Source organism: Mollisia scopiformis, assembly GCF_001500285.1.
Source record: "Mollisia scopiformis unplaced genomic scaffold LY89scaffold_15, whole genome shotgun sequence".
NCBI classification, from domain to species: Eukaryota; Fungi; Ascomycota; class Leotiomycetes; order Helotiales; family Mollisiaceae; genus Mollisia; species Mollisia scopiformis.
The window spans coordinates 772252-787509 of NW_017263595.1; the positions used below are offsets into that span (position 1 = coordinate 772252).

Here is a 15258-nt window from a genome sequence, read left to right on the forward strand (position 1 = left end):
CAACGTTCGGAGAAGTCGAAAATCGAGAAAGGTGTCTCTTGACACCAGACTTCAAGCAAACTCCAGGTAGGTAAATCGTCGAGTCCCATTTCGTCATTTGCATTGCTGCATTTCATGAAAGAGCTCGCTGCACCTGAAAAGTCATACCGCGCCGCACTCTGTGAAGAGCATGTAAAGAAAGCATAGATGTGGTTCAGACCACAATGAAAGACTTGAAAGAGAATGGAAATGCTGGAAAGATATCGTGGCCTCATCCGCTAAGGTCGTACGACCTTTTTGGAAAGAGTGCAAAAATTCGCTAGTTGTGGGTTTGGAAGTTTGTAAAAACAGAAAGAACGTTCCGCGTTCAAGATTTTTTGATTCCAGAAAACGCGATTTATTGTCGCGACTGAACACGCAACTCCATCCGTCTCGATTCTTGTCGCCGTAAAAGGTGAATCAAGAATCATATCGCGTTGACTAGCGCCTTCCATTTTCTTTCTGTTCACTACCGCCGAATCCACCATGTTTCCTGTCCTTTCCAGCCTCTTACTACCTTTTAGGTCCGCAACACAAAATCAACAAACCCAAACGGGAGCTCAACACCAAATGTCGACTTCAGGCCCTTCCTCAGGTATGGGGAGTTCAAGCAGCAAATCGGAGTCTGAGTACAACGTTACCAATACCGAACAAGATCGAGAGGTCCTTCAAAGCGTCCAGAATCTTCGCATCCTTTGCAAGCAATTTCACACGCACTGTCGCAACCCTCTCTGCAACAGAACGCTTCCCATCCACGACGACCCAGATCGCATCGACGACTGGCGCGCTGGCGCTCGGTCTATCCCGCCAACAACCCACCTCTCTGCCTGGACCTGTAGGTGCAAAGCGACGACGTGTGTTGGATGCAACTTTCTCCCCACCTTGAACGCCCGAAGCTTCTTCACTCCTCTCGGTGTTGTCAATCATTGCTGCGACCTAGGTCGACTCTATACCATTTACTTCCTGTTGTGCCGATTTGATGACAGTCAGCGACAACCGGAGAAGGAGGCTCCAGAGAAGTCAAAGGCGAAGAAGAAATCACCAACCAAGGGTACCAAGGCTGCTTCGATCTCTGGCGTCGGGTATGCTTCTGGCTACGATCCTGTAGCATATGGTGGCTCATGGGGGCCCATATCGGTCGACGAGATCGATGATATTGATGGTTTCCCTCCTGACTTCGCATCATACGCTTCAGTCGTTCATGCTCACTACAGTACGGTAAGGACTCCTCCACGACTTGTGACTCTGTGGATTCGGAGATGCTGATATGGTCCAGATAAGCACGGGACCTCTACCCACAACGGATGAGGACGAAAAGAAGGAGCAGGATGCTTTGATGATCGAAACCCTTCAGTTGCTTAGTCCTTGCTTGCCAGATGCCTCTTACCCTGCCTTAATGGAAACCAACCTCTTCCATCTCAGCATCCTCTTCGATCGTATCACTGATTTGATCCGCAACGATGCGATCGCCGACGTCATCGAGCGCGCAAACCTTTACGTTGAAGTCCTCTCATTCGTAAAGCTCATTGCAAACATTCCTAATCTAAGTGGTTTACTATTCGAGGAACGCCCAGAGAAGAGTCGAAGTCCAGGTCTTCGAGCACTTGCAAATCCAATAATTCAGGATTCGTCGATTCCGGTGATCTCCTCCTCGTCTAGATCTGCGTCGGTTTTTGCGAGCAGCAAGAACATCTACGATCAAGTCAAGATGTATCTGAAGATGGCCGCAAAGAAAACTCTGACTGGTGGCTCCGCACAAACTCCAGTCAATCCAGTGAAGAAGGAAATTATGAAGCTATGTGAAGGGATTCTCGAGCTCCACGAAAATCTAAAGACAAAGGCAGATGTAGCGGAACAAGCTCGGGTTAAAATGTTCGGCAATGTTAATGCAGGTTTCAGTATAGGGGCCGAGACAGCCTGGGGGAAATATCAAGAGGAGAACAGAGTTACATTTACCGACGAAGTATTGGTTGCTCATCGCTTCACCTCAGATATCAACGCTTTCAAGTCGTCGGGTGCAAAGAACAGGCTAAACACGATCAGCAAGGAGGTGGCAACTCTTACCACTTCTTTGCCTCCTGGCATTTTTCTCAAGGTTGCCGAATCTCGATCCGATGTTATGAAGGTCTTGATTGTTGGCTCGGGAGGATCTCCGTATGCCGGAGGGTTGTTCACGTAAGTGGAGGTCAACATAGAAGAGACTTATACTTATTATTTTCTAGATTTGATATCTTTCTTCCACCCGACTATCCTATTGTTCCGCCTAAGATGGCATTTGTTCTTGATGGTAATGATACAGACACGTACTCCTTCAATCCTAATTTGCACGTTGGAGGCAGTGGTAAGTTATTGGACCAGAATTCTACGAGTTATGCTGACGCTTCTAGTCTGTCTGTCTATTCTCAATACCTGGTCCGGAATGCCGCAAGAGATGTGGCAGCCAAATAAGAGCACTATCCTGGCCGTCCTTGTCAGTGTTCAAGCCATGATTCTTGGTGCCCCTTACCCCTGGCATAATGAGCCTGGTCATGAGAATGAAGGTGAAAGTCCCCAGGTCAAAGAGAATAAGATGGTTGTGCAAACCAAGACTCTCAGATATGCGATGATTGCTTGGGTCGAGAACACCTTCCAGGACCCCAAGGCGAAGGAGCATGTCTGGGCAGATATATCAAAGACATATTGGAAGTACAACGGAAAGAATGTCTTGGCTGAGGTTGATACTTGGGTACCTGACAATCCTCGTCTCCTCAATTTCTCGCCAAATCTTCCATATCCATTAGGTCCAAAGAAAGGAAGAGGAAAATCTGTACCAAATACACAGATCCAAGGGGTCAATCTTCTCAATAAGCTCGCAGTCGTGTTGGGTCTCGATCCTCCATACCCCGATGTTGAACCCGAAGATAAGAAGAAAAAGGGGCTTCTAAGCAAACTCATGAAGGGCAAGCGCAAGGTTAGTGAGTCAGACTTGAACCTTGCGCATCATCTCAAGAAGCAAAAATCGGAAAGCAACCACAGCGGAAGCTTCGAACAAAAGTGGATCTATACTGGAACCCACAACCAGAAGGAGTCGAGAGCTGCTTGCAAGGAATTTGGCATCGGTTCTGCCTCGTCCATCAAGGAGACTATCAAGAAGCTCGAGAAACATGTTAATGAGAAGGGCAAAGCTAACCCGGCACTTATGGAGAAGTGGGGAAAGTCGATCTACGTGGAAGAACCAGATCTTGAAGCAAGCAGTGCTGGTTCATCCTTCCCTGGCGAAGAGTCCACTGGTCTCAGTGACAGTGAATACTGATGGCTTTGCATGTTCCGGCTGTCAAACTCTTTGCGGGTAGGTATGTCGATGGGAGCTTTATGATTGCATTGGTGGTGTTTCTGGAGTGACTCTGGCGTTGCGATACCTCGGGTCGTGGTCTGGGTTACGTGTAATGATATTCATAGATACACGCACATAGGTGCTACTGAATAGTTGCGAAACGTTCATGCTATATGCATTTAATGCTTTCTCTGCTGCTCAAGTGAAGTCTAAGTCGATTTCGAACGTATGCTTCAGTTGTGACAGGCAGATAAGTGCTTGGAAAGATGGTAATCAAGTGATTCGTCGAGAAATTTGAATTCAACGTCTCATCATTCCCTTAATCGACCTTCTGCATTTTGTATACAACCATAGAATCTCCTTGACCATATCCCACATATTCCGACTTGCACGTTCTAGCATCCAGCATAACCACGAGCCACCAAGCCCCAGTATCTGCCCTCCTATTCCTCCATACCCATCCCCAACCTCGTTATCCAGGACCGATTCTCGGCCTATAGAACACATTAGCACCCACCCCCAAAGCCCAGAATAAGAAGAACATACATATCATGATGCTCACTCAAATTGCTCAAATACTTATTCAACTCCTCCACCCTCTCCTTATGCGTCTTAACACCCTCCTTCTGCAACCTCTCATGTAACTACACATCTCCCGTTAGCCAACCACTCCCTGCCTCTCCTCAAAGGAATAAAACATACCCTCTTCCTCCGCATCTCCTCTCTTGCTCGCTCACTAGCCGTCTTCCCATCATGTCCGCGCTCTTCTAATTCCCGCAGATCATCTTCTTTGGTAGAGGCATCTTCCTCCTCAAGCGCTTTCTGGAAGGCGGATTGCTTGCTGGTCGAGGCTTCGCTTTCGGGAGCGGGTTTGGGGGTTTTCTTTTTCTTCTTTTTAGTGATGCCGGATGGGGTCGAGCCTTTTAATTTTAGAGCACCGCGGACGACGGGGGTGTAGTCGTCGGAGGGCATTTTGGGGTGTTGGTTGAGGATGAAGGGAGTGCAGAGGAGATAGATGCGACGAGGATTGGCAGAATTTTGGAGGGCTGGAGGCGGTGTGTATGGTCCGTGCGGGATGGTTTTGGATGTCGATCGTTGGGACATTGAATGATTTGTGACATTAGTTGTACAGTAGCTGGACTGTGATGTTTGAGTTGAAGATTCCCATGTCTGCGGTTGAAGACTATTGTTCCTACTTTGATTATGTTCTAGTGCTATTGACTCTTGACCTGTATTGCTGCTTTGGGTTTTCAAGACGCTGTCATCACATGGACACTGAGGTGGCGTTTTGCCCACCTAAACACGGATATGTATCGAATTTGATTGTTTGAGTCCTTAAGCATCATTATCCTTTGATTGTTCATCTTCTCTTTACCTGTCCTTGTCACTCCCATGTCTCTATCTCAAGGCAGATATGTGAATGAGCGGCAAGAATCAGATATCAGACCATTATTCTGAACCCATCTTGATCGAAGCCGAAAACTGCATCTGAGTGTTCTATGGTGGAAGCAAGATTTGGATATGACATCCAGTTGCCAGTGAAGGAACAGGGAGATCTTTCTTTCAGGACTGTTCTTCGTCTGATCTTTGAGGGTGCTTTATTCAATACCACTCAGAATGATTCGTTAGAGCACTGACAAGGAAGCGGTCATTCTGTTTGATTGTCACTGATGCTCGTTGACAAGCAGTCAGCAACCGTGGGGGTCTTGTTATAAAGCTCGATCTCTTCACACCAACAGTAATCTAACAAGGACAAAGATGATTGGATTCTCAGCGCAAACTCGAGCCAAAATGTAAGCAAGTGCGAGCTTTATGTGTGCGCCTCGCTCAGAGAGAATGATCAAAGGAAAAAGTAGCAAAACTCTCAACCACACCTCTTCGAGATGTGGGGTGGTCGATACTAAACCTAACCTAATAGGTTTTCCGTATACGATTGTTGCTCTGCACCGCCGAAAGGAGAAGATGTCGGCCGCTGCCTTCGAATATGGCGTCGAGCTCTTGCTATCACTGATGTTGCCATCTTGGGATACTTTTAACACTATTCAATTCTCCTTTGAAAATCATTTTTTTTCAGATTGCTGAACTATTTTGATATTAGTTCAGGAAAGTGTTAATTAACTTACATGCGTTGTGTGCCTCTTTGACGAGAGCAAAAATGCTTATTGAACTCTATATGCTTATTCTTCATAGCCTTGTCTAATTATAGCTTTGCGGAGGTCCACTAGCATTCTGTACGTGCCACGCTAGTCGATGTATCACATTCGATTTCATCTCATCTGAGTCTAGATTCATGTGGTGATATTCAAGCTACACTTTGTACGGATGTGGCTTGTCATCTAGATGTTCTTCGCATGTCTCGAAGAGCCGCAATTACATCTGAGCCTGTATGTTTAGATGACTTTGCTTCTTTGCTTTTCTGTGATCAGCAGGCTACTGTAAATTTATGAGTAAATCAGATTCGCATGTGTGTATCTCGAGGATTTTAAAGCTATGTTAAAGTCGTCAGACGCTTCAATGTTGCGACAGCGCGGGCTAGACCTCTAAATGTTTCAAGCACAGCGTTTTACCTCACTTGGCTATCATCGATTTGTCTTTGCCATGGGCTTCGTTGCTCATGAACAGAACATGCCATCGCACAGGCATCAATGTCAGCAGGATACAGAGCAACCTGTGATATATCTACCGCGTGAGAATGAATAAGGTCAGATGATCACGTGAAAGTGCGATGTCTGTTTCCAAAAGTTAGAAGCAAGCATGCCTTGTATCAATGATCATCATAACTGTTTTGACTGACATCTCCTGGTCGTGTTAGTAGCCAATTCTCTATATCCGCGTGTAAAAGAATTTGGTGCTGTCAGGGGTCAAGCCATCCCAACATTGAAAAATATCTGGTTATGCCTATAATATCAAAATCCAGCTTATCTCCTCGCATGGATGTCACACATTTCATTTATTTAGCTCTAATTCCCTGTATGCGGACCTGCATCTTTTCGATTGCGGGCGGCCGCTGCCGTTGTTATACTTGCTTCATTCAGGCTGAATCCCGGATTCGGGAATATTTAGATTGGGCTCACCAACGAAGTAATCCTTTCGGGGATTTGCGATATGTTTAGATGTATAAATGAATCAATTTCCCTTGTCTGGTGTTGGACTCGGACTGAGCGATAAGTGGGGACGTATCATTCTGGCTCCGAAGTTGAGACGAATGTCATGTCTGTCAATAACAAGTTCTTTTACATACAGGTAAGCGTCCTAATATCTGGCTAGAGGATTATAATTTAGCTGGCTCAAAAAGCGCCTAAATCAACTTCGAAGTTGTCAGACAACACACTAGTGACTCAATTCACGGATTATAATCGGAGCACTTTTTGAGACGTAAAGAATCGCTCGTTTTAGAAGCGCTAGTACTTCGCACTTCCTTTCAGAGATCACAAAACTTTTCGACAACACCTCCGTTCAGTATTCAAGACGATTCACAAGCTTCTCCTTATTCTCAATGCGTTCCGCAATGAAGACCGCTTGGCTTTCAGCCTTGATTTTGCTTGTTACGTCTATCCTCGGCGCCAACGGACAATGGCAAGTCATCGAATTATCGACCCACGAGATGAGGGAGGGTGGAGTTGTCAAATTCAACAGCACCGTTGACTTCTCTCTGACTCGACCTGGCAAAGACATCACTCCGTGCTCTACAACTTGGACTCACTACCCTACCCCTATCATTCCCACGCAATGGATCAAGTGCGAAACTGATCCGATGCTACGTTTCCGCATTGCGGTGTACAATGATGTCGGCAACTATACACTCGAGGTTGTCGAGTTGGATGCCGTGAGATCGTAAATTCACCTGCGCTCCGATGCCGGCTTCTTCACTTACTCATAATTCCAGACATGACAAGACAACATCAATCGGCGTCACGCGCGCAAATATCACCGCTTCCACAAACGCAGGTATCGAGTGTTTTGGCGCAGACACAGACTCCGGAACTCAGTGTGTGTTGTACAATGCCCCGATGACCCTCGACAGCACCACGTCGACCTTCACACCGTCACCTCTACCAATCGTCTGGGCAGAATCCCGCAGCGATGGCCCTCTCAGTGGCGACATCCCTTGCAACGAAGCCTGGACATTCTACATCTACAACCTCAACGTCGCACTCCTCGGACTCCCGACCCTCGGCCGGAATCCCGCGCAATGGGAAACTCATTGCGATTCCAATTGGGCTTGCGGTGGAACAGACAAGTCCGTCAACAACTGGACTCCCTGCGCAGCTCCTACATTCCAGTTCTTGAAGGCCTTGCCGGCAGCTGGTGGAGATGTCCTTTCAGATTTCGTGATTAGGATCAATCATACATTCCCGTTGATGATGGCTACGAGTATCAGAGGGAGCAATGCATCGGATGTTCACTTGACTGATCCAGAAGAAGCTGCAGGTATGCAAGTTAGGTTAGTTTTGGAGGATACGGCTTGGAAGGTTGGTAGTACCTTGACTGATGTCAAGGGAGGTGGTATTGATCAGCTGGGTAATTGCTCGATTGGATGTGAATATTCGGGCAAGCAGGTCAGCGTGAAGGTCGTTGACATGGAGATTTTGTGAGGCTTGGCTAGTTGCTTGATTTCGGAGTTGAGGTGCTTACTGAACTTTGATGGGAGCCTTTAGTATTTAGCATGAGTTCATCGGAGTTTACTTGGCTAGCGAATACCATACACGTTAGTTTGGAAATAGTTTGTCTTAATTAATCTGTGAAATAAGGCCGTAGATTGGGTTTAAACTGAGGCAAATTCCTAGTGCCTTATTGAGTATAAATCAAACTCTAAACTCCACAATCTCCAAACCAGTGAAGGACTCGTCTACTGTAGCTCGCTGCTCTCGCTAGACTTCATATTCGTATCACGTGGTGCTTTAAGTCTAATCTTTTTTTAGCTCCTCCGGCATTAGTCGATTCTTTCTCTCCACAAATTACGGATATATTAGTTCTAATAAGCATTTTCGCCAACATCCAATTACAGCCCTCGTAGCTCGTGAGTACTCCACAACGCACAGAATTGGAATTGTAGTTGCTAACAAATGATTCAGAATGGTAGAGCGCGTCACTAGTACCGTAATAAGTCAATGACGAGGTTGCCGGTTCGATTCCGTCCGAGGGCAATCATTTTTGCATTTTTTTCGGCACCCTTCTGAGGATTTTATGCCAGGCTAAAACTTTTTTGTCCCCTCGGATTGGACCCCACTTCGCTTTGATAAAACGAAGCGAGAAGGCTTTTAGACGTCTTGCGCAACTCCCACTCTCATTTATTTTGATAACCTCTCATTGAAAATGCGTAGCCAATGGGTAATTTTGTTGAGAATCTCTCAAGATGGTAGAAGCAAGCTCTCTCTCTTCGTTCTGAGAATTTGGAATTATGTTCGAGCTAAGATATATTTACCCCTCGCTACCCCTTTCCTTCCGGACGCAGACTTTCATTTCACATGGTGCTTCAGAAATTATTTGATAGTTAATCAAGCAAACTTGTAGGAGAAAGCCTGCCAGGAGAATGATGAGCGAATCCTTTTTGCATTGAGGGTTACTTACTCAACCGGACTTGGGTAGAAGGTACATCCGCTGAGTTCCTCGCCCTTACTTCTTGTATCCCTTGTTTTTTGGGCTCTTTCATGACTTAAAAAAGGCATGTGTTAGCTAATAAGAACATTCGCTGGGCCAACGACGGGGACGCTGAGCCTAGTCGCATGCAGCGGCGAGGTCAAAGCCTCAAGGCTTCCCCACAAGCCCCAAGCCAACTGAGAACGCTCCTGCGACAGAATTTGTGACGGCGAGGTATGTATCGAGTACCTTTAAACATGGCTTGCTGGTATTGAACCTGGTTTTGTGTCGTACGAATAGAATTGGTCTCCGAAATCTGTCGGAACTTTGTGAGACGACCAACCCTGCAACGTTGAATGGAATGAGAAAGGGCTCCTTGAGCTGTCAGAAGGTCTAACTTCAATCTAGGTTCTAAAGATAGTGAAATTCGCCTCTGAGGAAGTTCAAATGGACCCGTAAAAGGCAGATTATTGTCGAGTTGCTGCTCTCTTGCGCTATGCATTGTGCATCGAATGTTGTGAGAACCCCGCTAGCAGCGTCAAAATCATTTCAATCTAGACATGACCTTCTTAAAATTCCTGTGGTCAAAAGAAGCCGTCGATCGTTGCCATGATGGACGTGTCTACTGCAGCAGTGAAGTCATGCTATGGTCGAGATGACGAAAAAAAAACACAAAAGATGAAATGCGTGCGAGTCAATTTCTTGCTCGTGAAGTGACACTGACATGTCTCAAACGCTTCGAACTTTTGAGAGGGTCTCATGCTGCATTGTTGGCATAGATAATAGGTTTTCATGGCATCTCTATTCTCCATGAAGTTATGCAGCTGCAAAATCTTATTCAATACAATGAGTTGAAAATTACTCAATAACCTTGTACATTCGAAGATGCCCGTAGGACACGTCTTATTCCTGAGTTCCGTTCCCTCCCTCTGCAGCCACTTCAATTGCCTGTTGCACACCAGCATCTTTGTCCTCCTCGCCTGCCGCACTGCTGTTCTCACGTGTGCCTTCTTCGACCTCACTCTCCTCTTTTCCCTCTTTTTCCTCCTCCTCCTCCTCCTCCTCCTCCTCCTCTTCTTCTTCTTCTTCTTCTTCTTCTTCTTCCGACTTCACTATGTACGACTCGCCTAATCGCACTTCATCGTCTGATGAGTACGGGATATCGAAACCGCGGTACCGTTTCTCTGCATCTAGCTCTCGTTCCACTAGTATTCCATCGTGCTCGCCTTCGTCGTCATCAATGCCTAGGAGTCTTGTGAAAGTCCATTCCCAGCCCAGATCCTGCGACCAGTCCATGGTTCTGCCAGCAGGGGCTTTCCAGGTCCATGTTTGTATGTCAGCTGTCACCGACTTAGGGTTTCTCTCATCGGAATAAATATCCCAGTGATATATATCATTCTCGTCGGAAGGTGGATACCAATCCGGCAAAAATCATATCCTAATATACTCTGAATCGGATTTTAATTGACCTGTTACTCCAACCTTCTTATTGATCCTACTAATCAAAGCATTTAGAAGCTTGTCTTGTAAATCTGCATCGAAGATTTGGCGGACCACTGGAATATCTACAGTCAGAGTCCTCAGCGACTTGAAACCCTTGAGCCAAAAGGGAAGTTCGGTGGTAAAATGTACCACATCTGATGGTTCCCGGAAGTCTGTGATATGGTTCAAGGTAACATGTCGAATATTGTCTGCCTCGGAGAAGTAATTGGCAAACTTTTGGGCTGCATCAAGTTAGCATAATAAATAACACGAGTCTGGGCTTTGAACATACCGAATGTGAATGGGCGTGTGATCCGCTCATCTGTCTTCTTCGGAGCTCCCACTTTCAGTGATGTAACCAGGGTCATCTCCAAGCGATTCATGTTGCCATATTTAAATTTGTCTAATGTGACCTTGGAGAAGGAGTTGTTGCGTTCCTAGAACCATTGCAAGACGTGATGATATGAAGTAGCCAGAGGTCGAAGTGCAACGATAAGAGCTGGCATATGTGAACCGCGTTCTCTCTTGAAGTATGTTGCTGGCGCGTCCTTGTTAAGCAGCTGCTTGTGTTCTGCTCTCGAAATCCCACTAACGAATTCGAAAATCTTCTCACGAAGCTCAAATGGGAGCTTCTCCCATGGAAACTTGGGCATTCGAAGCTTTTTGCGGCTGGTCTTGACTGGAGCTATGACGTCTCGTGGTCTCTTGTTCAGTCGGATATCGTGCTCCGCGGACGTGGAGTTCGCGCTTCGAGAGGTGATCGAGGTAGAAGGGTGGTGTTGAGGGGAAACCACTTCGTTCATAATTGCTGTATCCATTGCGGTCGAGGTATCAAGTTATTGTTCGAAGAAAGAGACGAGGTGATTTTCTGGTTGATCGTAAGATGGGGAACTTGTATTGTGGAGTTGATGTTTGATGATGTAAAAGCCAAAGCTCTTCGCCAGCAAGAACGGACCTTGAAGGACCCAGCCTGCGCAAATACGTGGCCCCCTAGCCTGTTTTAGCGTTATTCAAGTAACTTAGAAGCTTAGAAAAGCGGCCTTCCACTAGGCTTTTGCAAGGCTTAGAGCGACTTCCTTCAAGTTTGGGTTGTACTCCATTCGTTGCTTGAAATCATTCAACCACGATTCTTTGTGTTTGAGAAATATACTCATTCTTCTATAATGAGAAGCTCAATCACCAACCACACTTAAGGACTACCGCTCTCTTATATATAGGTATCAAGAGGTGTGGAGAACGAGCTTGGCAATGGAAGACGGTAGTTTGATAGGAAAGTCACGTTCACTGATCAGCACATAGTCTTTCACAAACCATAAGCCATGACTACAGCGAGAGCTTGACAAGAGGTAGCTTCTTGAGCCAGTATGGTGGTAGGTTCAATGTATGGGACAATATTCAAGCAAAATTTGCTTGGGCTGAATGCGAAATCCACCGAGCTGCTCTTTACACGTCTGCAAGATAATGCCAAACACACTGAGACATTTGACACGAGCGATCATGGAAGCGATACAATGCTGACATTCTTAGACGAATTAGGTATGTATTGGGTAAGTGTCTGTTTGATGTGGATGAAGAGAAAGCTGGAAAAGTCATCACAATTCATCAAGCATTGATTCAGTTTATTTCAACAGTCTCAACCCTTGTGAGTCCTCCGATTATGGATTCAAGGATAATGAGCTCAACTCACCCTCATATGTCAATCGCTGATGATGACTCAATACCTAGGAAGCTGTTAAAGCATGCGAATATGTCACATCTCCCTTGCAGAACACACGTCAATCAACCAGATGCGGGAGATGGGGTGGTGGACATGATCGTGGGACAGGAGACAACGCTCAACATGAGAACAAGGAGGTACGATAATCAACAATCTCATCGAGGACGAGGAAGTGGATGTCAAGAAAATGCGAATCCCATGGAGCACAAGAAGTCGTTGGACTGAAAACGCGTCGTTTTTGGCCGGAAAACCTAGCCCAGTGATAGTCTTTAGAGCGTCTGCGTGCTGATAGAGAGGAGGTATTGTGGGGAATAGGTATGGGACTAGCTAATTAAGTGGAGCTGTCAACCTTAACTTTATTTCCTCGACATCACTTCAACAACATCGACGCACTTCTCCATAATACACCAAAGAAATTATCGGTACGCTGTATCCGCGACTCCTTTTTCCCTGATTGCAGCGTTACTAATGCACGAAGTGTCCAAGTGATCCTAGACACTTTCGTAGCTACGGATGGCAGCGAGATTTCCTGCGTCTGGTCTCAAGGGTGCAGCAAAAGACGACCATCGGGGTCTTCGGCTCAGCACTTCGAAGTTCCATCGTCCGAGAATCGATAGTCACATTCCTTACCGAGATATGGAGTTTGGTTCCATGCATAAGCGATACACAAGAGACAATCTGTTTCAAACTAAGTCTGCAGCGACTTCTTCAGCTCTGTTGGTGGTTCATGGGACCCTTAGCGACTGCAGGCATCGTGCATGCCCTGCACGAAGCCGTAAGGCTGCTGGGATATTGTACGAACAATCGGCTGCTCTGGGTCTGTGCAAACAGCCGTTGACAAGGAATCGAGCCGGATTCCGCCCTGCCAGACCTGCCTCACGGGATCGTATTCACAGTTGACTGGCTTTTATTTGTTCGGATAGAGAATGCGAAGAAGTGGCTGCATCGACGAGCCTAGGAAGCCGACATGAACGCCAGGGGTCGAAGCCTGAATTTTCGACCGTCAAATCTAGATCTCGTGTCTGTGGTCGCCGAACACACAGTGACTTCCTGCAGCTGCAAGGCCATGAGCACTGAATTCTTTCCCCTCGGTACGATGAAGGCAGCCACAACGATGCAACAGCACCACATTGAGGCAGGCAGAGCATAATGTCAACGGTAAACGAGCACGAGAGAGCAACGTGTTCTTCCGACACTTCCGTTCAGACGTTCTTGTGCGCTTCAAGGCAGACTCAATTCCTACATGTTTCAAGGTTTTAGCAAGTCCTGCGTTACACCGAAAAGTAATGTAGGAATTGATCTGTGATCTGCGACGGCATCCGGGGCCGTTTTCAGCAATACTGCCGAGCCAGACTCGAGAAATGCTATGAGCCCGGAAACATGCCACCCTCGCTTCTGACCGTATGGATCGTCCAGGCATAGATCAATACAATACCCAACTGGTCGATGTTGATATACCACACGGTTTCGGAGATTGGCAATGGCCGAGAAAAAAGGGCATTCGACGGATTTGAGAGTTGCCAAGATTATTAGGCAAACTCTCATACATTTCCAATATCAGTTGCATTAGCGACATCCTGCACGAACAGTACGCTGACAGAATCTGAAACGTCTACGAAAGATGCTGTGAAAGCTCCGCCCTCTTCCCGTTTGCCTACCATGTCACAGCAGAAAACATGTCTCTCTCAAGCCAACTGCTGCATTGAATCTGCAGGGGCAGTGATCACAAGTTTGTGACCTAACCCACTCATGACGCAAAACGTACGATTTTGCTTGAGCATTTCCAACCCAACCCTCGCTCAGGTTCGCCCTCCATTCATTGTCCCCCCAGTAGTTCAGTCCTTCTGGCGGTGTAGGCTCTATCAAGGGTCGCTTCAGACGTTTCGAAACAATAGTGTTGTGGAACTGTCTGATATGTGGACTGTGGAGAGATCTGGATCTACAGCGTCGGTGGCTTGCGGGGCGATGTTTCAGGGTTCAATAAACCGAATGCACCTTTGACAACACATCATCTCATCAAATTGGCTGTTCGAGTTGCCCTATTGAGGAGTTTACTAGGCTTATCCCTTCCCACTGTCAGCCTATCTTCGCCTGAGAATTGCTTGCAGTTTCAAGCACGTTCAGATGGTTTGTTCGGCAGTCCTGAACCGTTGGTCTGATGAAACAAAGATGATGCTTATCGCTTTGCATGCAGATATTCCCCGCCCTTCTTATCGGGTACGGGTCCTCATCGCCCTCTCTCCCACCCTTCTGAACCAGAGTCTGGCCAGCGGGATTATTAAGTCACCGCGCAAATACTCTATTGCGCCGATTTCCCCTCACACGTGGCAGTGTTGGCAGTAGTAAGCAAGGGTTTCGTAACTGGGGCATCGCGCTTGCAACTGCTGCTGGCTCGCCCTCCGCCCTCACAAGTCTTCGTGCCACCAACTGTCGTGCCCCCAAAAACACCGAAATGGAATTCATCCACCTCGAAGTTTGGGACTTTCTTCCCTCAGATTTATTTGCAGGGGTCAGGGTCATGGCCTACATAAATGAAGGCATTCCCCGCTGCCTGTTTGATTATTGTCGAGCATATATCTGTCAAGAGTTTTCAATAATCAGATTGTGCATTGGCCACTGATCTTCAATACCCCTGTCACTCACATCAATCTTCCACACCAACTCTCCAAGCACCCACTATGACTACCGCACAGTCCTCGACCGGCGCTACCTATAGCTCTTCAAGCAGGTGAGTTTCTTGCCTGATGCCCTCCTGCGAATCCCACTGAACATTTCACAGAACGCAGCACTTCCCTCCAACCCCAAGAGCTTGCAACCACCAATGGTCCAGCAACTCCAAACAATCATGTCTCTCTTGCATCAGGGAACATGCTTCCCATACTCATAACTACTCAGTGGGACAATACCAGTCTTCAAATGAAACCTCGAGTCCTCTATATCGATACAGAACTACACACGAAAGCATGTCAGACAATATCACACGGAAGAGGAACCTTCTTGCGGATTTCACTGCCAAGTACGAGAACAAATGAGGTGGGTCTGGAAGATACGATTGTCAAAGTGGGAAAGGAACGCTGTCCAGTGAGCATTTCGACATCTTGTTAAAAAATATTCTAACTGTCACAGAGAACAAGGGGTCACATACGGC

The 15258-nt window shown here is 46.7% G+C and overlaps 6 protein-coding genes across 6 annotated transcripts; 2 read left to right on the plus strand and 4 right to left on the minus strand.

The window, feature by feature from the left end:
- Positions 1-588: 588 nt before the first annotated feature.
- On the plus strand, positions 589-3310 carry LY89DRAFT_735511 (uncharacterized protein; the record flags this gene model as incomplete). Its single annotated transcript, XM_018220022.1, has 4 exons — positions 589-1236; positions 1295-2193; positions 2241-2359; positions 2406-3310. The coding sequence occupies 4 exons, from the start codon at positions 589-591 to the stop codon at positions 3308-3310; spliced, it is 2571 nt and encodes an 856-aa protein (XP_018069752.1).
- A 179-nt stretch (positions 3311-3489) lies between these two features.
- LY89DRAFT_686160 (DUF1754-domain-containing protein) lies at positions 3490-4342 on the minus strand. Its single transcript, XM_018215222.1, has 3 exons — positions 4034-4342; positions 3878-3975; positions 3490-3825 (listed from the first exon to the last, which is right to left on the minus strand). Exons 1-3 carry the CDS (start codon positions 4301-4303, stop codon positions 3804-3806), a joined length of 390 nt encoding a protein of 129 aa, XP_018069753.1. The 5' UTR covers positions 4304-4342; the 3' UTR covers positions 3490-3803.
- Positions 4343-6827: 2485 nt separating this feature from the next.
- Positions 6828-7926, plus strand: LY89DRAFT_670876 (uncharacterized protein; the record flags this gene model as incomplete). The annotated part of the gene is made up of 2 exons (XM_018213191.1): positions 6828-7165; positions 7218-7926. The coding sequence occupies 2 exons, from the start codon at positions 6828-6830 to the stop codon at positions 7924-7926; spliced, it is 1047 nt and encodes a 348-aa protein (XP_018069754.1).
- A 1888-nt stretch (positions 7927-9814) lies between these two features.
- LY89DRAFT_735514 (uncharacterized protein) lies at positions 9815-10776 on the minus strand (the record flags this gene model as incomplete). Its single annotated transcript, XM_018220023.1, has 3 exons — positions 9815-10251; positions 10381-10635; positions 10686-10776. 3 exons carry the CDS (start codon positions 10774-10776, stop codon positions 9815-9817), a joined length of 783 nt encoding a protein of 260 aa, XP_018069755.1.
- Positions 10777-10830: 54 nt separating this feature from the next.
- LY89DRAFT_735515 (uncharacterized protein) lies at positions 10831-11211 on the minus strand (the record flags this gene model as incomplete). Its single annotated transcript, XM_018220024.1, has 1 exon — positions 10831-11211. The coding sequence occupies one exon, from the start codon at positions 11209-11211 to the stop codon at positions 10831-10833; it is 381 nt and encodes a 126-aa protein (XP_018069756.1).
- Positions 11212-13065: 1854 nt separating this feature from the next.
- On the minus strand, positions 13066-13695 carry LY89DRAFT_111870 (uncharacterized protein). Its single transcript, XM_018205080.1, has one exon. The coding sequence runs from the start codon at positions 13528-13530 to the stop codon at positions 13120-13122; it is 411 nt and encodes a 136-aa protein (XP_018069757.1). The 5' UTR covers positions 13531-13695; the 3' UTR covers positions 13066-13119.
- Between the last annotated feature and the right edge of the window lie 1563 nt (positions 13696-15258).